Here is a 25,396-nt window from a genome sequence, read left to right as displayed (position 1 = left end):
GAGCACTTCCAGTGTGTAACATTCTGTCACACAGAATTATTGTCCTTTGGAAACTGAATTCATATAAAAATTTTTAATGTGTACATTATATATAGAAGACTAAGGTTGTTATTTAGGGCTGTTAATGTCATTTTTGCAGATTACATTGTGCGTAACATACAAGGACAACAGCAAACCTCAAATGTAAAGATGGGTGAATAGTAAATCTGAGGTTCAAAGTGAGTTTGAAGGGAATAGTGCTTTGATTGGATAATTTCGATTCAAATAGCTTGAATAGCGTATATCACACATTACAAAGAAAAATGAGCATTTTTATCATGACCCGACTGGCTCGCACAATATTTTGAAGAATTATAACCATGCTTGTGCGAAATCACTTTCTTGGCTCAAAACGAATTCAATGCGAACTCGAATAGTACTAGCAGGATTTGAACAGTAGCAAGGTAAAAGTTGGAAGTGGTAAATTATGTTACGCTTTAAATTTTGCTATACCTTGCCTGTGTGCAGCTGTGCAACAGGCTTCTAAACTTTAAAAAATAAGAATCAATTTGGATTCAGGTAGAATGTACACCTAACCTTAAAGTGCAGCTTCGCTACAGTCATTTGTTTCAAATACTTCTTAATTTTGGAAACTTTAAGTTTGTATCAAAGGGAATTCGAATACCATAGTATTCATTCAAATATTTGAACTCCTCGAATATTTGCATAGGCCTACTCAAATGATACATTGCCCGTGGCATACCCTGCCCGCGGCATACCCTGCCCGCGGCAAGTTATCTTTTCGTCCACTTTTCTTTCTTCACATTTACCTTACATTTACTACTAATAACATCCCCTATACTTCCTTGGCATTATTGTCTGTTAGTGCTCATTAATATTGTGTATAACAAAGAAAAATGAGTCCTTAAAATTAACACTTCTTTCCTTCATGTATACTATAGTGCTTTCTATTCTCTTTTCCTAGTAGTTTTGAGTTAGTGCCATAAATATGCTACTTGTGTCTTGCGTTTGTCCTTGTCTGTTATGCATTGCATAATCTGTATTGTACAGAAGAAATTACATTACCTCTGGTGCTCCCGCAATGGTACTTTTGTCCTTGCTAGCAAGGAAGGATTAAAATTTTCAGCATTTAGTAGTTTGCTCACGAGTTGCTTGTGAATAAACACAGTACAGACTTTTAATTGGGCTGGTTGCGCAGCTAACTACCTTTTTGTCCATTTGTAGGTTCGAGTTGCAGCTCTTGATTTGTTGACTGCCTTTGTGACCAAGTACAAGCCATTCCTTGGGCTTGCAGCATATAGGTAATGCCGAATGTATTTCTCTTTTACATATTTTGAATTGTTTAAGTGCACAGGCAGTCTTGGTATACTAAGCAACGTTGATTTATGTGGTGGCTTTATTTGTAGATTGTCTGCTACACATCCTCCAAGATGTATACAAACTTGTTGTGCACCCGTGAATGACGAGTAGTAATTAAACGGAATTCATCTTCAGTTTCTGGTTACATTTTTTCTCCCACTTATTGCTTGTAAATGTTGACCACTTATCATATGATCTGAACTTCGTTTTATTTCATAAAGGCATGTGCATTAGATAGAAGTCCATGTTGGCAGCCAGTTTTGGAGTCATATGTAAAATGCACTTTAAAGATGACTTGTCATTTTCGTCATACGCTCATGTCATGCTATTCAAATTTTGGCACATATCAAGTAGTGAAACGGCCACAAGAGCACAAAGTCGTTGCCAGCCAGATAAATACTCTCAAAGTGCCTTTGATTCGCCAAAAATGCTTCTCATTTTAAAATACCTTCATGGTGATTCACCTAAACTGCTTATGCAAAAAATTAACCTGCAAGTTTTGTGAGTGCACACCTAACCACCTAGTCTAATTGTTCTTTTTTTTTCCTCGCCTGACATGATAAAATGACTGCAATGTTTCGTGACGATGCCACTATTTCTTTTCCTCGGATATATGGCAGTGGCTCAAAGAGAACGGCCTTCACCACTTTGTCCGAAACTGTGGCTGCCATCTTGGGAGAGGTGCATCGATGCCTTCATCTAGCCATTATTGCGGAAAACAATTCGGCACAAATTATCCAGCTTCTCAAGGTCTGTACGTACCAGCTAGTGCTCAGTATTCATTGAGCAAGCATGTGGGAGCAGATTTTTGCCCATTGTTGGTTGCCTGTTCATGACTGTGTATATTGATGTTAAGCAGACTCTGTTTAAAGTGACATATTTTCTGCAGCAGTAACTTTTTCTGTTTTTTAAACAGAACCTTTTTGAAGGTGTTGAAATGTGGAGATGTCCTACTTTAGATGGTTTGATTTATTAGGGAGTCACTTAAGCATGACTTGCCCTATGAGCACCGTTTCTGCAAAGTAACACATAATCGAGCCCAATCGGGTTTAAATTTCTTGATCTTGATTGGCTGCTTTGTGCGAGGCGCAGAAGAGAGCCAATCGTGGTTAAGGAATTCAGTATGAATTGGGTTCACTCAAGATTAAAAGTAGCATATGTGACTGGGGTACTATGTGACTGGGTATTATAAGTTGTTGGTCAAGATGCACTGGTATTTTCTGTATATGGCTGCTATGTGCTGGCTTCTGTGATTCAGTTGTGTGCAGTTGGAGTGCCTTCAGTGGTCATAGGAGGTGTATGTGTCAGTTTGACGCCATACTTAGTCGAATTCTGCATGTTTCTTATTTGCCCATTCTATTACGAAGAACTTGCTTAAATCAATTAATGTAGTAATCAAAACCTTTCGTGGATTTTGGAAGTGTACCACGTTGTGAACAGGACAGTTTGTTAACATGAATCTTTTGCCTCCTCCTTCCACTGCACCGCACAATCCCTGTTTCCGAGAGCAGTGCCTATCAGCCGTGGTCACAGGATCTCCGTATCATCGCTTGCAACCAGGACTTCTGAGTCGCGTCATCAATGATGTGGCCGTCTTTATGGACAACAAAGGTTAGATGTGCTGAACTGCCTGGCTTTTAGCGCTTCTCAGAAATGTGTATGTTACTTGAGGTGCAGGCAAAAATGCTAGATGGAGGCAGAAATGCTGGAGACCTGTGTAATTTAGGTGCAAGTTAAACCCCAGGTGGTCGAAATTTCCTGAGCCTTCCACTACGGCGTCTCTCATAATCATATCGTGGTTTTGGGACATTAAACTCCATCAATTGTTATTATAGGCTGGGTAGTCATGCCCTCCATAAAAGGACATCAAAGATGTTATGTAAGTATTTGCAAGGTTTAACCAGGTACAATACCATTAATCTAATTTTAGTAAATTCTATTGGAGAGACAGGTTATTAATTGCATCCATAATTGGATGATAAATGAAACAGTTGCCTTCGAACAGGTTTATTCTTGGGTAGATATTAACGAGAAGGTTAGTATTGAAAATAGAAAAAGTTCATTCTATGGCTATTGCATAATTTGAAAATGCTGTGTTACACCACATTTTACTGTTGATCTACAGTGAGCTACAGTTGTATATGCTAAGTTCACAGGCTGTGCTTGTTCCAAGCACCTCCATGTGACATAGGATTGAGCCAACCCGACTTCTGAAGAGATCACTATCTTTCTGCTGAAACACACATGCACCTTATAATACGTTGAACAATAGCTAATATTTGACCCCTGTAAAGTAGTAAAATGAATCATGGCAAATCAAAGCCACAGTCTGGCCGTGACACATGCCCTATTGTTGGACACTGCATTATTCCTGACCATAGGTTGGCAGAAAATGTGGAGCTCACTCAGACCCACTCACGAAATGTATCTTGCCCTTAGGGCTCACTCGGACTCAGACTCACCAAACTTTTCGTCAACTGGACTCACTCGGACTCAGCCTCACTATAATTTTTCTCAACCGGACTCACTCGGACTCAGACTCACCAAAATATAATTCACTCGGACTCACTCAGACTCAGACTCACGGCTCGATTTGAGTCTGAGTGAGTCTGAGTGAGTCGACCCATGAGTGTGTTCGCCTATAATTAGCTTTTTCTACCATAGTGTCAATGCTCTTTAACACCAGTATCTTGCATAATCGGTGGTCCACCTTGCGCATTTTGATCTCGTACCTTCAAATGCGACTTATGAGAGGTTGTAATTCAGTAAGGACATTTTCATTAAAAGAGATGACTCACACGAGATATTTTTATCAACAACTTCACATGAAAGAATCTGCGGGGGGAGATCAAGGCACCTCCTGTCCTTCACGCCTCTGATCAATTAGTATCGAGCTGACGTATGAACGGTAGTGCGTAGAAGTATGTGTGAATAGACGTGGGTAGACGTGAGTGTAAACGTGAGCCGACATAAGGCTGATAGTAATGCTGAAGTGTAGGTGATAGGACCATAGGTCGGCAAAAAATGTGGAGCTCACTCAGACTCACTCATGAAATATATCTTGCCCCTAGGGCTCACACGGACTCAGACTCACAAACATTTTCCTCAACCGGACTCACTCGGACTCAGACTCACTATAATTTTTCTCAACCGAACTCACTCGGACTCAGACTCACAAAACATTACTCCCTCGGACTCACTCAGACTCAGACTCACGTCTCGATCTGAGTCTGAGTGAGTCGACTCATGAGTGAGTTTGCCGACCTATGTTCCTGACCAACCGGAGATTCTTTGGTGCACGTTGAACGCTTGCCACATATACTCGGAGACAACTTGTCTTGACTGTGGAGTGAAGGCTACGTAGCAGGGCTTCCGCACATTCGTGTTGCTCCACAAGTAGTACGGCAGCTTGTGGCTAATTTCGGTTTTGCTCGCTTGCATCGTTAACGCATTTAGAAAATTATATACACGAAAAATGGGAATGGGAGAAACATTTCGATTGTTCAGTGTACATTTTAGTGTCATATTATGAGTATATATTTCTTGGAGAAATAAACAGCGTGTTTGCAGCCGCACACTGACCCACTGCGTCATGGAGGCCATGTTTACCTTGGAAAATGGGCGTGCTGAAAAAGTGGTGCTGTCTAAGAAACGGAAAGGAAAGGGAGGCATTCTTGCAAAGTGGGAACAATAACTGTATTGCACCTATGACATTTCGCAACTATTTGAGTTTCAGAATAAATAAAGCAGTATTTACTTCAGCAAGGCAAATGAGAAAATGATCAGTGAACTTCAGTACTACTTTTTGGCATGGTAGCAGGCATGCATTTCGGTTCTGTAGCTTCCACAGTACTGCCAAGCAATGTTGTTGCCGAGGATAGTTTTTCTAGCATTCTGCGTTCATAAGAGTGTGGCCATTGCTGGTAGGAGCTTAACATACATCATGTTCAAGGCAGAGCACCGCAGCTACTGACCTACGATGGAATGTACTGTTTGGATAGCATGATGGTTCTGTATGCTATACACTTGTTCTTTGAGAATCTCCAAGCCTGTTGAGGTTCCTTTTACTGCTCTGCCAGCAGTGAGCACAGGATTAACAAGATCTATCAAAAGGTTCGCACGTACCTATTACATTTCGGCATGATGTAAGAAGGATTGGGCTCTAATAACGGTTGCAATCGACAGACACCCAGGTACAGGTTGCTGCCTTGACTGTGCTGGGTGCAGTGGTGAATGTGACTCCGTGGCCGAAGGAAGTTGCTGTAGCATTGGAGCAGAGCAGCCCCCCTGGTCTGAGAAACAACGGCACAGAGAACACGAATGGCAGCGACAAGACTCCCGGCTCCTGTTGGCTTGTTGCAGCTTGTGCTGACAAGCTGCTCGTGGACATGACCGAGTCTGCTCGGATAGCTACAACAGCTGTACGAGTTGAAGCACTCCAAGTCATGACCAACATGTGCCAGGGATACTTTGCACAACTCATGTAAGTTCTTATAGCAGAGCTCATACTTGTAAGGGGCTAACACATAGGATCTGTCATGTTAGCTTGGTGCACTGTAATAATGAAGTAAAAGGTGCTTTATTCCATTGAGAGCCTAGGTCTTTTGTTGAGAAGGTAATGGTTTCCTTCCTTTGTAAAATGTACAAGCTGATTATGCACGAAGTGATCCCCAAATGTTTATTGCTAGGCTAATTGATCAGAAGATTTCAGTATACTTATTTCAAGCACTTGGCCAGTTTAACAAAGGCTATTTGCAAGTTGTACTGGTGCTGTGGCCTCTGCGTGCATTTGTCACCTATGGTCAGTGTAGAAATGCGATGGCAGGGATTGTTACTATGAAAAAATTATTAATGATATTTAGGCTTGTGCGAATTGTAAATTTTAGGTGCAAAGCAAATTCGAAGCGAATAGTGATTTGGTCAAATAATTTCAAATAGAATTCAAAGAGTACACATCACATATTATAAAGAAAAATGAGCATATTTGTCATGACCCAACTAACCTGCACAATATTTTTTTTTAATTGAAACAAGGTATGTGCAAATGTCATTCTTTTTGGTTGAAAGGGAGTGGAAGCAACTTTGAATAGTAGCAGGTTTTGATTTTCGGTAGAATGCAAGTGATAATCTGTAAAATATGTTAGGTTTTAAAATTTGCTATACTTAGAGCATATAAGCCGATATAAGAAGCTTTTAAACTTAAAAAATGATGCATCGATGTGAGGGTAATATGTTCATTTAACCTTGAACTGGGGCTTTGCGGCAGTGCGGATTTTTTCTGGAAAGGTGTATTCACGGCATAGCACCCCTCCACGTCAGTGAAACCACCTTTACAGCGAGGTTACATGCAGATTAATATACACCTATTCGATCATTTCGAATACTTCGAAATTTCATATAATTTAAATTCTAATCGAAGCGAATTTAAATACTGTAATATTCGTTCGAATATTCGAAGTGCTCGAATGTTTGCACAAGCTTAATGATATTGTATAGTGTGCAAAGCAGTAGAAAAGGTCGCACACTTGTAACTCGTCACCTGCCACGATGGCATAGTGGTTATGGTGCTCAACAGCTGACCCGCAGGTCGTGGGATCGAATCCCGGCCGTTGGAGGCGAAAGTGCGTGTGGCCTGTGAGCTTAGATTTATGTGCATGTTAAAGAACCCTAGTTGGTAGAAATTTCCGGAGCCCTCCACTACGCCCTCTCTCATAATCATATCTTGGTTTTGGGATGTTAAACCCCTGCATTTATTATTATTGTAAGTCGTGTAACTTGTCAGAGAAACTATGTCTGTGCCACTGCTCATTAACGAAACGCATCTTCTTTTCTAGGAGGTCATCAGGCTTTGTGGTGTCAGCAGTAGAAGCATGCCTTCAGGACACCAATTCAACCATCAAAATGCACACGTTGAAAGTGAGTCTGCTAGTAAATTAGGCCATAAAATTGCTATAGTGGTCTGGTTTTCTTTTGCATGAATTTTACGTGAAACAGCATTTGGTCTTAGAAATATTCTTCGAGGCTTCCTTAATTGCTTGCGACATGTATACACAATGCGCATTATTCGTTCATTCAAAAACTGATGTGCACATTCTGAAGTTCAGTTTTAGAAAACTGCATTTTGAATTTAATACGAGTTTCTGTTTTGACTTGTGTCTTTATTTGTTCCATGAAATTAAGTTTTTTAGTGTACTTTAATTTTGTTGTTACTGCATTATGTTTCACAGAATGCCTGCAAGGGCTATACTCGCGGACAACTTTTCTTGGCAACGAAGGAAAGGCTACAGGGGCGGAGCTACTGCATATGTACTGCTCCGTGAAGTGGTCTAGTTCAGCGCGCATTTTGAATTTAGTTTTGCTTTGTGAACCTTCCGTATCTCCTGTGATGGCCGTTTGATTATTCGAGCGGCCGTCACAAGCTTAGACAGTAGGCTTGTGCGAATATTCGAGCACTTCGAATATTCGAACGAATAATACAGTATACGAATTCGCTTCGATTCGAATTTAAATTATTGAAAATTTCGAAGTATTCGAAATGAACGAATAGGTGTATATTAGTCCGCTTGTAACCCCCTGTAAAGGTGGTTTCACTGCAATGAAGGGGTGCTATACCGTGAATACACCTTTCCAAAGAAAATCCGCACTGCCGCGAAGCCCCACTTTAAGGTTAAATGAACACATTACCCTCACATCGATTCATCATTTTTTAAAGTTTAAAAACTTGTTATACCGGCTTCTATGCTTCTATGCTTCGCGAGTAGCTTATATGACTAAAGTAATGAAACCTTGCATCTTTCTTCATACAGCCACTTCAGGCTAATTACAGTGTCCACAGGGAGACACTGTGTTGAAGCTTTGACTACAGTGTGCAATTTGTCGTTGCTTGCAGCTTCTTGGTGCATTCAGTAAGAAACTGACTGAGGCCATCTGCATGAAGCAAGATGAAGATAAAGCTGATGCACAGCGTTTCCTAGATTTGGTAAGTCTCAGTGTTTAACCATGTTCAAACATTACTCATCTTGTAGTATGTGTCTGCAACCTCACTGGACTGGCAGCAGCAGTAAATAACAGTCATGGCTTTAGTTATTTTATGCCTGAGTTGATTCTTGCATTATTACAGCGATCTCCAGAAGATACATACTGTACAACATGCAAAAATAATACTGGGACACCCTGCTGCTCTTTTTGTTTGTTTCACAAGCTTCAAGGTTTCTATGCCGGAACTGCAGTACAAGAGATTTTTAGTATTTCTACTGAATGTTAATATGGTTAGGTTCACGTAACTATGCTAGAAAGGCTGTCAAAGTGAATGCATTGTCTAGCTATAGTGGCAGGTTGTTGATGAGAGTACAGCCACCAAGAATTAGGGCTTAATTTCTTACGTGAGCAACAGTTTTTCAGGCTGTTGCCATAGAAACTGTATTTTGACATCACTCTGATGAGAAGCCAGGTTCACTTAAGATACTTGGTGATAAAGTGGACCAAAAAAATTTGTTTGCAATGTTTGACAGGCACTAAACTCAGTTATTTCTATTCCCTCGAAAAAAACAGCTGCTTCATATTCCTCCATTAAGCCTGCTGTAGCAACCCTGGTGGCTTGGAACAACACTTTAAGAAACGGTTGTGATAATTCAACCATTAATTTAAAATACTAGAAAGCTTATTGTTAGTGCTGGAGGCTGCATAAAGAAAACATGAGTAGATTTTCATCTTTTGCACTGTGATCCAGCCATGTTGTCGTTTATTAAACTGTGAGTGTACATGTCATATACAGTTACAACTGCAATGATATCTAAGCTTTCTTTCGTGTCAGTTTATAAATGTGTGTACAGTCGAACCCGGGTATATCGAACTCGCCAAAAAACGTTTATTAGTTCGATATATGGCATAATTCGATATAGGCCCGCTGTAGGATTTTGACACAAAGGCACATGTAAGAAAAGTACTTTATTAATATGGTGGCTTACTTGCGTGCCCTACTTTGGAACAAAATAGTCCTGGATTTTCTTCTGTGTCAACGACTTCGCTGCCTGCGACAGCACACACGCCTCCACGTTGTCCAACGAGTCGGAGCAGCTGAGGCTGCAACCTTCCACATTCACGCAATAGCGCCGGACCAACGCAAGTGCACTAATCACTTCGGAGGATGTAGGCAATGGGCCATCGTCAATTTCCTTATTGTTGTCGCTTTGGCTCGTGGTCGGCACGACGTCTGCAACGTAGTCCTCATCTTGTAGCTCACCCATGATGGCGACATCATCGTCCGCACTGACGAACTCATCGAATGTCGATCCGTCGATAGCTCCCGGGAACTCTGCCAGCTCGCTCCAAACTTCGGCGGAAACACCTGCGGTGTTTTCAGTGCTGTCATCGGAAATTGGGGTGTCATCACCAGGCATGCGGAAGCCGGCACGCCTAAAGCAGTTCTGGATCGTCTCCTTCGTGACATCTGCCCACAATCTACTCAACATAGAAAGAGCTCCGAGCAAGTCGATCTTAAGCTCCCTGCCGACACGAAGGTTCACAGAGCACCAACAGGCAACACCACCAGCACGGACCACGCTGAATGAGGACTCGAGGAAAACAGGCAGCAGCAGGCACCAGTGGCGGATCCAGGGGGGGGGGCGATTGGGCGATCGCCCCCCCCCAAAGCTATAAGCCAACCCAACCCCCCCCCCCCCGCTTTTCACCTCACCGAAGGCCATTTTTCAGAACGTAGAATTTTTTCAGGTGGTCGCTGTGTCCATCCCAATCCGAGACTAGGGAAGCACCCTTCACACAGCCCAGCGCTTTTGTTAAGAGCGAAACAGGCTTTCTAGAAAAGATTTCTTCTGCGTCCTGCATCTTTCAAATAGGCACCGACGAGCACAAGCCTCAACTATTTTGCTAAAGCAACTGCTGCCTTTATGGAAGCGAGCTAAAGTTTCCTCCCCACTCCCAGGGCCATCAGCTCTTCAGCAAAGCGAGGGGTCTTCAAATTCTCCCATCTTTTTCTCAGAGACAGGAGTCTGTTCTGTGTCATTCAAACTGGCATCTTTCGTCCCACCACGGCCGGGCTAGACTGCACGTGCGCGCTTGAGCGCGCACGTGCAGTCTAGCCCGGCCGTGGTCCCACAAAGCGTGCAGAACAAGTTACCTTTTAGTCAACCTTCAGCGGCTGGTCCAAAAAAAAAAAAAAGAAGGAAGGCAGGCAGTGGTGCTGTGAATTATATTCGCCGAAGTACCGAGCAAGCCTCCGAGAGCACGTGCGCGGGGTATAATCGAGCGCGACTCCGAAAGCTCCGTTTGATCGTCCTTAGGCTGCGGAGATAGAAAGGGCATTTTCTGGCAACACGACCGGCCAGAAAAAAAGGCAATGGGGAGGAGGGGGCGGGGTAACAAAGGGAGGCTTACTCCGAAACTACGTTCAAGGAATACTAGAGCTCGCCGTTGTGGGAATACTCATTTATCGAGCAGGTGGCCTGCCCTTCCCTCTTTCACCCTCCTCTTACCAACAACACTGATACGTGTTCCCCAATGTTTAGCGGAAATATGCGAAATTTTAGATAATGAAATGGCACTGAGCAATGCAACTGAGAACAAAAATAATGAGCATTTGGTTACTAACGTGAAGTTTTAAAGTTGGGCAACGCCCCCCTCCCCCCTCTCCCCCCCCCCCCCAACAACCAACCGCCCCCCCCAAAGCAAGCGCCTGGATCCGCCCCTGGCAGGCACACAAGCATAAAGAAAGAAAAAATGGCGCTCACTTCTACCGCCTCTGTACCTCGGAGAAAGCACGACGGCCTCTGATTGGCTGTAAGCGCTGCGAGCGGGCCAGGATCATTTCTTGCAGGGGGGTGTTCGCCCGTGCGCCCGTGCACAACCGGGTCTAAACCACTTTTTCTAGGGTGGCGCCGGCAGTTTTCCCCGCCACCGCGAGGGAAAGCCAACTTGCTGGGGCACTTTTGAGGCACATGGAGTTTGATGTATCGGTTGTCGTTGCTATTTTCGTTCGATGTAACAGTAACTTTTGCTATATATTCTCAATGTAAATTTACCATGTTTACAAATTGTTCGATATACGGGATAATTTTATATAAACGGGTTCGATATAGTCGGGCTCGACTGTAGTACTTCAGCAAATGTTGTGAACGTTATAGTTTTTTGCACAACTAAGTTTTTTGAGGGAGCTATAATTTGTTCAGGTTAAGATACCATAAGACATTTTTAATGTCATAGCATTACAGGCGAACTTCACCCACATTGAAGGTATCTAACGGAACATTCCAAATGTGGTGCAGTCTAGCACAGCATCTGAAAGTGCCACTTGATGCAAGGGAAGAATGTGAGCAACTGGTGCATCACATACACACCAGCCATTTCAAAGAGCTACATTACTTTAACACGAGAGAAGGGTGCATGATAGTGTCCTAACCGATAGTTAGTCTAATGTATGACAGTTAGGTTGGAGCATTGAGCGGCGTTGTTGGAAGACAGAAGTTTAATCCCACCATTGGTTACTCATTTTTTAAAGCATTGCAGGCTAACTTTGCCAGCAATAAAAGTAATTAACATAAAATGAGCATGTTACTGTCTGCACAAAATCACATGTTTGTGAGAGATGCACAGTTCAGGAATATCATCGTGACAGATGAGAGTGTGCAAGATCACTCATGATGTACTGTCGGCCGCAAAAGCTTGTGGGATCTGCAGCGCATAGCAGAAACCAGAAACGGCATTGCTACACCACCTACTGTCACACGGCGTGGTGTTAAGTCTACCGGCCGTGGCCTCCGCGATTAGCTCCACCAACGCACCACTGTCGGAACTTATCGCGGATGGCATGGCCGATAGCCTCGACGATGTTGTGGAATGGACAGAAGATGCCTTTGTTCATAATGCTGGCATCAGGTGCCTCAACCAACTTTTGCGGCCGACAGTGCATGCACACAGCTGTGGGCATGTCACAATCCTCCCGTTCTATGCATGCATACCTTAAGGATTAGCAGTGCTAAGTTCTTGCCTTGTTTTTTTTATACCTCTGCGATCAACCTTTCTGAAAACTTGGAAGACGCTTGAGCTTCACTTTCAAGAGTAGAACGTGATAGCGTAATCGGATCGTGTTTGTATCGCTTGCCCAATCGCTAGCCTGGCTTCGCTTCTCAGTGGACACCTAAATCGTGCTGTGAGGAAATCCAAAGTGTGGATGCCCTCTGGCTCCTATATTCATGCATGCGGCGCGACGAAACATGGCAGAGCGATGCCACTTAAAAACGCGCCCATGGGTCTTTGCGCCATCTCGTGGGTGATAGTCAAGCCTCTGCCATGCTGAAGAACCTCCAACATGTGCCTACCACCAATGGTAAATGGCGTATGTATATAAATAGCTCGCCGTTACTATGATGTATGTGTGGGGGCTGAGCGGCTAAACACATTGTGCCACAGAGCAAGGGGTCGCAGGTTCGAATCCCCGGTCCCACTCGAACTGAAGATTTTTTATTACTTCTGTATTTGCATCTACTGGGAATTTTCGCTCATGGACAATACTGATTTTTTGCTTACAACCAAAGACGCCATCGCCGACGCCAACACCAGAGTTTCTGCGAAATGAGCTCTTTAATGCTATCACGTTAATATTGCCTCATGCAAGTGCTTAGCATAATGGGTACTTGGTACAGTAACTTCCCACCCTGAATATATGTACATGTGTGTTTTCTTTTTTTTTTTTTCAGGGACGTCATCTTTGGTTGGACTGTCTACTTAATGGAACACTACAGTCTTTTCTTCAAGATCTTTCTGAACCAATGCTACAGACAGAGAGTTGCAATTGCCTCTCCACAATTGGGTCGGTTATGTGGGATTCCTTGCCTGTAAGTGCACTTATTAAAAAGCCTCACAAACATGAAATCTTAAGTGAACTGTGTTGCAGTGTTCTTGTGCCTGTAGAGAAGGAATGGCGAAAAAAACTGAGTAGGTCAAAGCATAGAGTTTCCTACAATACTTACTAGAGGAACTCTGGCGCTAGTGTCTATGAGAGCTGCACCGCATGACGCTTCAGCCAGCATGGGAATGATGGGTAGTACACAAATTTGTCTGAACTTCGTTCTTTCGGCTCCGTTTGGCTCCGCGTCGCCTGCATCTGCTTTGTTGCAAAACAAAGTTCAGCAAAAGTCAGCAGTTCCACTTCACCACGTTAACTTTTTTAGGCTTACCAAATCAAACCTGGTCACGAAGTTCACAATGGTCTATTCTTTTATCCGAAACGAACGCCAAAACACAGCAATAAACAAAGCCACAAGTACGTTTGAAGCCGCAAGCACGAAGACTAGGCAAATTTGTGTACTACCCATCATTCCCATGGTAGCTGAACGAACGGAAACTCTATGGGTCAAAGTGTTAGCTCTAAACTTAGAAGCTGAGTGTCAGCACTTTGTTTTGTGCACACTCACTTTTTGTTCTGTCATTTGGGCTGTATATACATTTTTATGCCTAAGAATGCTCATGAAGCCTCCCTTGAAATGTTCCTTCTAAATTTGTCTGTGTACACTTAAAATGGAGCCTTGTTGTGCGGGGAGCACACTAAACTCTGACAAACTTTAACACGGTTGTCCCTTTTAGAGCACCTTTACCATAGATGATGCAGCTGTCCAGCACATAGTAGAGTTCAGCCAGGTCCTTCAAGTGGATAGAACAGAGCCGTTACACCATCCCTCACCTTTTTGTTCACTCACTGCACTAACATTTCAAACAGACCTTGTAAAAGTGCATGTGCCAATACTTGATGTATAAGTGAATTCAATAGATTTTATCAACTACTTCTTTCTGATTACTCTAATTTTGACTTTTTGTTTCTTTATTACTAATACCTCACAAGATAGTGTAATTGGAGATCATTGGAAGGACCCTTCGTCCTGCACTGGACACAGAATATGATGATGATGATGATGATGATTAGGTGTTTCCTTTAGCAGTGGACTGCACCACTGCACTGTACATAAAAAAAGGTTAGGCTACAGACATTTCTAGCAGAACGCACCTACAATGTTGGTTCAGTGCTTGCTTCCACCAGTAACACATGCACAGATCTAAAGACAACTGCGTGCACTTGCTCTATGCCGTCTTTTATACAGCATGCCCAACAAACACTATGTGTGGCAGTACTACACTCAAACCTCATTATAACGAAGTTACATCTTACACGAAAATAACTTCGTTATATCCGAAAATTCGTTATAACGGTATATTCCTAACACTATATGTATAGCAAGACTATTTTTCATTTACTTCATTATAACTGATATTTCGTTATATCCGTGTTCGTTATATTGAGGTTTCAGTGTACTTCTTGCTGTCTGCAGTAGTGCTTGATAGTCTGCTCCCTTGCACTTTAGTTCTAACTTATGTTGCAGCTTTCTGAATGAATAGGAACAGCAACCCTTCCTTCCCCACACACACATGCATGTCTAAAGCCAATTTTTTGCCATGACTTCCCAGCAGCTGCTGGCATCCTAATTGCACTGTGTACTCCTTTTCACAGGATGACCGCAGAGTGTTGTGCATCACGGTGCTACTTGGCCTTGCGCGGTCACCTGACAGCAATGGAAACGTTGTGGAATGGACAGAAGATGCCTTTGTTCGTAATGCTGCCATCAGGTGCCTCAGCATCTTCTGTATGTACACTTCACTGCGGGAGGTGAGGAGGACACTGTTCATGTTTCACTCATTCACACCAAGCATTCTTATGACTCGGTCACACTACAATGGGCAGTGACATTGCAAATGCCTGGTTATTGGACAGGTTGTATCACTATTGCTCCGTGGTGCCAAGTGGCATCCCTGTGTTTCTGTATGTACTATTGCGCTCAGAATGAGCTACACCACGTGAGCGCGGGGCCGAGCGCTCTGCAAGGTTGTACAGTGGTGCCAATCATGGCATATTTTTCTAGTTATTGGGAGAGAGTTTGGCTGTCCCTGCGAGCGCGCATCGCCTCGGCTTGCTTTTACCCTCGCCCTCGTTTAGCCCTGCGGTGATATCAGCTGCGAAAATGATAACTTCAAGGGTGAAAGCAAGCAAGTGGGGGCGATGCACGCTCGCAGGGACAGCCAAACTCTCTCCCAATAACTCGAAAATATGCCATATTCGGCGCAGCTGTACAACCTTGCAGAGCGCTAAGCCACGCGCTCACGTGATGTAGCTCATACTGAGCTCGATAGTACATCTATCTATGTGCAGCTATTTTAAATAGCACAAGAGAGAATAGTTTGTATTCTGTAGAGCAGGGGTCGGCAACCTTTTGAGGCAGAGGGCCGAGTTACATGAAGCCGACACGGCGGGGGCTGTAAGTAAAATCAGGGGAGGGGGGAGGGCTTGGAGACAGAGAAAAATTCGGTTTCAGAATAATAGTACACAAAACTGGATTAGATTTCATGTTTATTTTCAGTACGCATGTCACAAGGTTGCAATTTATCAACATAGGCTAGAAGCAAAGAAGAAAAAAAAACTTTCAATGCGACTTTTGGTGCTGAACATTCTTAGCCAACTCGCAAATGTCTAGATCGAGGTTGTTCACTGACAGATGCGGAAAGTCCTGGAGGTGTTCATCACTTAGTCGGCAGACCTTCATCGCCTAGCTAAGGGGAGGGTATGATGTTGTGCCAGGGGCCGTAGATTGCCGACCCCTGCTGTAGAGCATGGTGGGGTCTTATCTTCAGCTACCTCTAGCAGTGCTGCTCTCCGGCTTGCCATATCTTCCAGCTTACAAAGTTTCAGTTATTCTTAAATAAAAGTAAAGATCTCTTCAAAGAGGTAACAAAAGGCAATGTCTTCAGCAGTGTATTCATGAGATTCTTGCTAGAGCATAGTTACATCTAAGCTCCGAGCAGCCCATGCAGCCTTATGCAGACCCCTTATGTTAAACCCATAGTTTTTTTTTTAGCGAAATAAAATACAAATAGCTACATATTCTCACTGGCCTTATCCCATTGCCAACTATGTGTGAAACAGAGTTATACAACACACGTGTTTTGCCTTTTTTGCATATTTTGTCTCATGCTCATAGGATCTTTTGTTCCTGATGGACGTTGGTGAGATTGCTGTGGAAGCACTTGAAGATACTAGTGTTCGTATGAATGCATCATGGGCTCTCAGCAATGTGGCTGAAATGCTTTCTCAATTAAGGTAAGCTACACTGCGTGTTCCTGTGTTCATACAGTAGGATGATAGTGTGGGAAAGACACCTTCACAGTATTGTTAGCACTACTGTAAAATGGTTGTGTAAGTATGCTTCAGCAAAGTGACGTTTTAGTATTATGTTTGATATCTAAATATTCCAAATTGCCAGGTAATATTTCTCTGCTATTCATAAATCCGTTCCTTGCCTCGCTGCGTAACATTGCTTGACGTATTGTTTTCCAAGTGCTTGTGCAGCAATTGAGGCATCACGGTACCGGGGATGAAGCTTCAATTTTCTTCGTGAATAGTGATTTCTATTGGCGTAGCTGCTGCTTATTGTTTGTCACTATTTGTCATGAACTTATCAATGATTGCTGTGAAAACTCTCTTTGGATGCTTCTAATCTGTTTGTTTGCTTGCTTGCTTGTTCAAATAGCTGAACCGTCCTATTTTGTTGGGCCTTACTTGAGGTGTGGACAAAAAGGAGATTATGATGAAGTACAGATGTTACATGAAACATATGGCACATACCAGTGAAACATTGGTTATTCATAATTAAAATATTAAGGTACATGATAACAATATGCACAGGATATTGACACATAAAATAATGGGGCATGCATCAAAAGCACGAAGGCTTGTGTTTCCACAAATGTGCAATAAAGTAATGGAGTCAAAGTATATAAACATGTGATCTGCATGCACTGACACTTACAACTCATCCAACTTCTTCCTTCTTACCTTGACCCCCCCCCCCTCGCGTTAGCTTCAACTGCAGTCACAATGGTCACATTTCACTTTGGCCAAATACAAAGACCCTCCATTACAAAACCTCAGAGGGTCTTCCCACTATGGCATGCCTCATAATCAAATCACAGTTTTGGCATATAATACCTTGAAATTTATTTAATTCAATGAATTTTCTTAAGTACCATCTTGACTGACTGTATCATGTGCATCCTGTTGCAGGAAGAGTGGGTCAGAGGTTGCATCCGAAGTGCCAGATACTTTCATCTGTCTTCTTGGGAATGCAGCCATTCGTGTCCGGCCAGATAAAAACCAAATGCAAGCAAACGCAGTGAGGGCACTTGGATGCCTACTACAGTTTATTTCAGCTAAGAATCTAGGTAATTGTTTTTGTCTAAATAGTTTTAATTTCCGCTGTGTAGTGGATTCTCCCGCTATATTATTTCCATCCCTGTTGCACTCTTGGAAGGGAATTTTCAGCTATCTGCAAGTGCCGCATAGAATTTATTTCTTGCAGACTTTTTTTATTTATGTTTCTTGACTTAGTTTGATTGAAATGACTACAGCATCAAAAAGGAAGGGGAGATGGGAGACCTTTCTACAGCTGCAATAAATCTAAAAACTAGAGGCAGAAATGTATAGAAGGACACTGGGTAACACATTTTTAAAAGAGACAGCACAATTCAATGTTTTGTTTATGTTGCTCTAAAAGTAAAGGCCGTTATCCCATCTGTGTGTTTGTGCGGTTGCAAGAACAAACACTTCTCGGTTGGCTCAGTGTGGTGATTTGCTGGGTGCATTCACACTGCTGTTTACACTTTTCTCTCTCCAAAACCTTCCAATTCAGAAAATGAGAACATCAGAAAGCTTGTCATCAGTTCGACGTCATGTTTGATCCAGAGCCTCAGTGCGGGACTGATGAAAGTGCGCTGGAATGCCTGCTACTCTTTGGGCTGTCTATTGGGAAGCACGGATGTTGTGTCTGCAGACTACGTTGACGTGGTACGTAGTGTTGGGAGTTAAACATCCTCAAACAAACTTTCATCTAGGAGAGTGCAGTGGAGAGTTATAACCCATAAAGTTTGATCACTCTTGAGTTATTGTCTACAAAAAATCTCATTGCTTTGGCATTATACCTTATTTACTCAATTGTTACGTACACTTGCTGTAAAAGCAGCACAGCTGGGATGTTAACACAGGCAGAGAAGTACACTGGACAGGTGCTCAGTGTACCCTCGACTGTAAAGCACACCCAATCTTTGTATCAAGAAATAAGAACGCAAGGCCCCTAGTTGTAACGTGCAGCCAGATCTAAATGCATAAAAAAAAATTACACCCAAATACAGTTACTGAAGGTCACGGGATCAGATACTGGCTGCGGTGGCCGCATTTCGCACCTAAATCTAAGCATAACTGCTTAGATTTAGGTGCACGTTAAAAGAGCACTAGATGATAGAAATTTCCGGAGCCCTCCACTACCGCGTCCCTCGTAATCATATCGTGGTTTTGGCACGTAAAACCCTAGCAATTACAGTAGACGCTCGATAATTCAAACTCGAGGGACCGCAGGATTTTGTTTGAATTATCAGTTCTCATAAATATGACTAGGGGCAACATACCAACTAGTTGTGGTGGTTATTGTTTCTCAGTGCTGGAGCGGCATCATAGACAGCTCTGCAAGATTGCCAGTAAAGTTTTAAGCATTAGCGATCATACTGGTACTCGTTGATATACAACGCATGCATTGTGTGTAATCCAAGGGCAAAATGTGTTGTGTCCCGTGACAGCTCGCAGCCCCTTCCCATTAGTAGGATGCTTTCCCGCATGGCACCAGTGTACAGCGGCGAAAGTGACTTTAAGAAGCGTTGGGTACACAATAGACCAAGGCCAGACTGTCTCAGGGTTGTTTTTTTTTTTCTTCCTCAGTCAGCATACGATTGCCGGTGCCCGTGGTTTGGCAAGTTTGGCCGTTTTTCAGGCCTGCAGTCGGCTTTATCTGTGATTTTTAGTGACATAAAAATGCGAATGTGCGGCTAAAAGCAGCAAAGGCAGCAGATATTACGAGGCTTGGTCAAGCAAAAAGTTTGAATTAACCAAATTTGTGCTGTGGGGCAGTTTCAATTAAGCGGCTTTAAAATGCATTGAAAGCATAGTGGGCCAACCAAAAAATTTAAAATTTGTTTGAATTAACTGAAAGTTTAAATTATTGAGAGTCTACTGTATTATTAGCCACATACAGTTTTCTTGTTCATTTGTTATGCAGTTTCTTTCAGTGATAGAGATAGTAATGGTGTATTGTTCTCACTTGGAAAAGGAAAATTTATTGCATCTGAACTACAATAGACTGACGTCAATCATATTCACTTTTGGGCACTTAGCACTAGTGGCTTCAGTACCCTATGAAGTTCAAGATGACGGGTATTATTGCTAGTTGAAGCCTTTTTTTGTTGCTGTATATATCATTTGAAATATACCGCATTTATTTCATGACTGGTACACCACAGCAGCAACTACTGTTAAAACCATGTTAACCAAGGTGAAGTGGGTGCCAAAATTACAATGTTATATAGTATTTATTCACTATGTCCCTTATTACCCTCTACTACTGTATATGGACAGTGAGGAGCACAACAGAAATGCAAACAACACAATGGTTATGCACCCCATTGAACCGATGGAATATTCAAGGAAGTGTGGTTCGAGTGTACATTGGGTTATTTTTGACATTTTTGAGTTCACACTGCGCCATACTTAACTGAAGTAATATGTCTGAATGAGAGCTTGATGGTCAAGCAACATATTTCAAGTTAACAGCACAGAGGAATGGGCCAGTGAGCATCTGTGTTTGCCATTTAATTGTGTTTTATTTTCTTCAAAGATGTGTAAAGTAACACTTGGCACATTTCGAACACTACTGCTTTCAAATTCCTTCAATGACAGTTGCACAGACATTTGGGATGGTCATTAGTTTCTAAATGTCATAATCAAATTCTTGTACAATAGCTGACCAATAATCTTTATTAACCCGATGAGGAATTTCACTAACTCTTTTTATTTGGTTTATAGTAAAGAAACAGTAGTTCAAGCTTGGAATATTTTCCGCCCCACACATCATGTGTCTTCACATGTGGATCACAAACTTAAGGTTTGGCATCGCAGCTCCAGCACAGGTCTTTTTAAATATTCATTTATTTTTCAAAAACCGTGGTCTAGTGGTTATGGCGCTCGGCTGCTGACCCGAAGGTCGCGGGATCAAATCCCGGCCGCGGCGGCTGCATTTTCGATGGAGGCGAAAATGTCTGAGGCCCGTGTACTTAGATTTAGGTGCACGTTAAAGAACCCCAGGTGGTCAAAATTTCCGGAGCCCTCCACTACGGCGTCTCTCATAACCATATCGTGGTTTTGGGATGTTAAACCCCAAATATTATACTATTTTTCAAAAACCATCATGAGTAGAAAAAATTTCCAGCAGGTGTGATGGGCTGCAGGACTGCCGGCTCACCTTACCATGCTTCGTGCCCTGCCTCCCCACTATAACGCCAAGAACGGCAGTGCAGGTAATGTACAAATAAAGAAATAAATAAATAAATAAATAAATAAATAAATAAATAAATAAGCCTCGTAGAATGGAAATTTTTTGTAGCATTTACTGTTTCACTGGGTTCCAAGATGCTGCCTCGGGCTGTTGGCAAATAATGCTGAATCTGTGCACTAGTGTGGAACCCTTTTGTGAGGTAAGAAGAAAAAGTGCATGGTATTTTGCTGCTTGCGTGTTTTTCAGGTGTCTGTCTTTAGTGCTCTACTTTCAAGCCTGAACAGCTGTAGCAACTTCAAGGTACGCATACAAGCGGCAGCTGCCCTGGCAGTGCCGAAAGTACGCAGCACTTATGGGGACCAAATGCAGACTGTGTGGTGCGGCACCCTGACTGCTGTTGAAGGCACAAAGCAGTCGGTCGACTATCGAGAACTGCAGCACCAGGAACAGCTCAGGGAGCAGGTGGGTTCACCTTCACTTTTTGGGGCATAGGTCGCTGATTTGATTTTCAACAGCAGAGCTGCATAAAGTCGAGGTTAATCCCTGTGGAGCATAACGCCACAGAAATTTTGCGAGCCCCACTACTCACCTCTGGTCCACTAAAAAATGAAGAAGCTGACTGTAACTGACTGTAACTAGCCTAGCAGGTATGTTCCACAGAAATTGGGCTAGCTCCACTACTCACCTCCAGTCCACTAAACGTTATAAATGTGAAATTTGAAGTAGCTTCACTGATGTCACGTCGTGAAGACTGGTGAAACGGAGCAGATGATGGCAAAACTACTACATAGCAAAGCTGAGCAATGAAATAGCAGCAATACGATGCCACCAGCTCCGCTGTTTAACCAATCTTTGCGACTTTAGCAGTCAAGCTACTTTAACTTTTTGAACACGCAATTGCTCATACGTCTGGGATCTGACAGCACAATATTTATATAAGTCATGGCGAAAACGCTGTTGACTGGCTTTTTTGGGCATGCCTGACCATTCGGATGCCTTCTTGGCACCACCATGTACCCCATGAAGCCGATGTATAAGAATGTCTGAAATTTCGGATGATGAAACTTTCTGCTGTTCAATTTTTCGAGCTTTCTATTGTGGTTGCAGGTCCAAAAGAGCATTATTTGAAGCCACCACCTCCATCATGTTTGTTAGGTCACAGTTTTGAACCTTGTTCGTTTAGGCACCTAAAAATGTAATCTCTAGTTATAAGCACATATTCACTATATGCTGATTTCTGAAAGAAATATGTTTACTTTGTCGTATGCACTAGTTTGTTATTTGTTGTGTTCAGGTTTGGTCAGCGAGAAATTTTGGTGAAGAGTTTAGAGCGGTCTAAAAGTTAAGACACACTAGAGAGTTTCTGCATAGCCAAAGCAGCAAGCACAAAGATTTTGTTTTAGCACTGCGTCATCTGCACTGTGCGTTCCCACTTATGTAAGTGACGGGGGCTGTTGTGAGCGCAAACCATTTTCGGGATCCGGCATTTAGTGTACGCAAAGGGAGCCTTTCATTGACTGATGTGTCAGCAATCCTCAAAGTAGATGCTGTCTGCTTCAGATCCATCAAGCTGTCATTATGCACTAGTGACTAGTATTTAGGTAGCTAACTTCCCAACTCATTCTAGTATTTTCCTTAAAGGGGTCATGAACCACTTTTCCAAGTAATGATCTAATGACCTCAGATCGGAGTTTACTGCCTCCCAAATCGATTGCCGCAAAAATTTCTCGAATCCGTCAAGAATGAGCGGAGTTACGGGGGTTTGGCGCATGCTCTCAGCGCTTTCTCTCTTTTCTTGTGCCAACAAGCGCACTGGAAGCTAGACAGGGAGGGATGGCACGGGGGTAACAAGTTACGTCAGTGCGCGTCATGAAACGCGATCGCTCTCCCGCTGTGATTCGCGTGCGCGAGTGCGGCTACCGTGTAAAGTTAGCAGACTGAGGAGTGCGGCGCGGACAAGTGGCGGTACCCCGTGGCAAGAAGCGCATCTCATCCGGCTATCGGCCAATAAGCATGCTATGTCTCTTGCGACGTAAACTGGCAGATCCGCAACGTCAACGTGCAGACGCCCCGCCCACCGACGAGAGTGAGAACCGGCCTCTGTTTGAAAAGAGGTCGCCTGAGGAAACGGCAACTTCGCGCTCCGCTTGTGGCCTTTACGTGGCGCGCGTGACTGTAATATTTTGCAGAGCAGTTCATAGCCGTGTCAGCTTTCCGCAGGATGTGTTTTGTCGACAACAAAGTATTACTTTTGTCCTTGATTTTTTTTGCACCTAGACTTAATTGGAGAAGTTGTACATACTTGCTGCAGAGCTTCGAGATTTTGACATTCCAATTAATCAGACTACATTTTTAAAAAGTTTCACAACTCGTCATGTTTGCTGCAGTCTTACTAGCCCTGGATTTTAACGCACATTTTAAATTTATGTTTTTAAAAAAGGGAACTTGATTCATACACTTCCTCTATAGCGTTAACACACAGGCTGTTACAGATGCCCTCTTTTCTGTGTGTCTCTCTCTCTTATTTTATTTATTCTGTCTGGAGCTTTTCAGTGTTTTTTTTTTTAAGGCAAGCATTAGATGATTGTAATTACTTGGTCATTATCATGTGCATGCCTTCACCGATGTCTCATTACTTTGTCCTTTCCAGTTGTGTGCCACAATATGTCATCTCCTGTCACTGGCAAAACCTGAAGACTTGCCCGGCATGGCACGAGCTGCATTGGAACACGAGTGCAATATATCTGGTGCCTTTAAGAGGACTCAAGGAAAGCTATCACTTATAGGTATGCTTCTTGTGACTGCACTAATACTACACGCAGGTCAAAGGCAGTCACAGTTAAGGTGGAACACCAACACTCCTCAAAGCAGTCATGATGTCTGTTGGACTGTATTGCCTCGCGAGTCTGCTGCCACAAAAGTACAATAATAGTTGGCTCATTTGTTCTTTGGAGCCATGACTAGTGACTACTGATCAGCAATATTTTCTTACTATGTTCAAAAAGTGTTGCAGGATGTTTTTTAAAGAAATACCTACTTTAGCCTCTTGGGCTGCTTTGTGTATTTTCCTGGAGGAAGTGGCTTCATCAGCAAAGAAAACTTCATTTGAAATCTAAACTTTTCGTTCATTATTTCTCTCTCTGACAAACCATAGCACAAATGAAGTCAGTGTGATTTCACAGATCTTGTCCTTGTTTTTATTGTGCTCAGGTATTTATGCTTGAAAAGACTGCATAGGTCGTGAGACCGAAATGTATTTGTTTTCAATTGCAGTGATAACTACTTCTTTGACAGTTGTCTATTCTCACTAGGTAACTGTTCCAGCGTATTTTTCATCGTTTTTTTAAATCACTCAAGTGCCTGTACTTTGTAAAAATGACAAATGCACTGTTAAGTGTAATCTGCTAAACCAGCTTGACTAAGTGTTCATCTAGTGCCCTATAAAAGAGCCTTTGAAGGAATTCTGATTAATCTATGAAATGGCTTCGATATATTACGATATAATCTGTGTCGCTTTAAAAAATGTATGCATTTTTATTGAAAACTGATCAAAGTAATAGTTCATTAGATCGGCATGAATTATATGGAACAAGGTGATATTGTGGTAAGCACTTCTACTTTCCTTAATGGTGTTTAGCAGTTACTACAGCTGAACATATCTTGCAAACAGCTGTACCTCGTCCAATCATTAGGTTCCATCTCATTTGTTGCTCTTTTTTTTTTCCAGAACTGTTAAACAAATCTCGAGAGAACGTTAGAAGAATATACCAGGAGTCCTCAGATAGCTCAACTGCCAAAGTGCTAAAGCTGCTGGACAGCCTGCTCAAGGACAAAGAATTTACTGATCTGTTGTCACTGAAGGGGCTAGACATTCATTAGCTCTTTATTGTTGATATTTTATGCTAGCATTTTTTCCCAGTTAGAGAATATTTTTTAGTGGATTCTTGATGCATTTTTACTTCAAGGAACCAAGAGCAGATTCACCGAGTTGGCCATATTGGTCAGGACTCTCGATAACAGCTAGCTAAGTTTGTTGTATAAAATCATGCGCCACAATTGTTGAGTGAGCAGAGGCTTCTTTTGGGGCCATTTTTTTCTACATTTAAGTGCTCTATTGCACATCTTGCAATGCATGAATAAACCATTTTCATATGTACATACTTTTCTTGATATCTATGTGCTCTTCTCTTTTGATAAGCAAGCCAGCATCTATTGCGACGGCTTGTGTGGACTGCATGAATTTTTAGCAGGGGACAGCAACTAATTAGCCCACAGGATAGATACATAACTAATTTGATGATGACCACCATGCTGTGATAGCAGGTTTTGACATCACAAACAGCAGCGTATCATCAACAATGCGCAGATCAACTGCTGATGTGACACAGACACCAATGATCAGTCATTTTATGGACACACATTGATGCAGAAGTGCGAGCAGAAATTTCAGTTTCAGTTTCAGTAGGGGAGACTAACTGCCTTAGCATTTTTGTGCGCACGAACATTTGGTCATTCTGGTCAGGAGCCATTTCAGACATTTTGGATGTCCAGCAGGAAAACACTTGAATGAACAAACATCAAAATTGCTTGTCTGTGCCTTAGTG

General features: G+C 42.6%; 1 protein-coding gene across 1 annotated transcript in view; it reads left to right on the top strand.

Moving 5' to 3' along the window:
- LOC119389481 (HEAT repeat-containing protein 6-like) overlaps positions 1 to 24,946 on the top strand; it is a 40,306-nt gene extending 15,360 nt beyond the window's left edge. Inside the window, 14 exon segments of the mRNA XM_037656766.2 lie at positions 1,225 to 1,301; positions 1,980 to 2,109; positions 2,871 to 2,970; positions 5,545 to 5,842; positions 7,194 to 7,275; positions 8,249 to 8,338; positions 13,071 to 13,208; positions 14,876 to 15,031; positions 16,398 to 16,516; positions 17,480 to 17,637; positions 18,105 to 18,259; positions 21,039 to 21,254; positions 23,443 to 23,578; positions 24,520 to 24,946. Coding sequence (XP_037512694.1) covers positions 1,225 to 1,301; positions 1,980 to 2,109; positions 2,871 to 2,970; positions 5,545 to 5,842; positions 7,194 to 7,275; positions 8,249 to 8,338; positions 13,071 to 13,208; positions 14,876 to 15,031; positions 16,398 to 16,516; positions 17,480 to 17,637; positions 18,105 to 18,259; positions 21,039 to 21,254; positions 23,443 to 23,578; positions 24,520 to 24,671 — 2,007 coding nt within the window. The 3' untranslated portion in view covers positions 24,672 to 24,946.
- The last annotated feature ends 450 nt before the right edge of the window (positions 24,947 to 25,396 follow it).

Source organism: Rhipicephalus sanguineus, chromosome 4 (genome assembly GCF_013339695.2).
Source record: "Rhipicephalus sanguineus isolate Rsan-2018 chromosome 4, BIME_Rsan_1.4, whole genome shotgun sequence".
Lineage (NCBI taxonomy): Eukaryota > Metazoa > Arthropoda > Arachnida > Ixodida > Ixodidae > Rhipicephalus > Rhipicephalus sanguineus.
The sequence above is the reverse complement of the archived record's forward strand: the minus strand, read 5'-3'. Positions and strand labels throughout refer to the sequence as shown.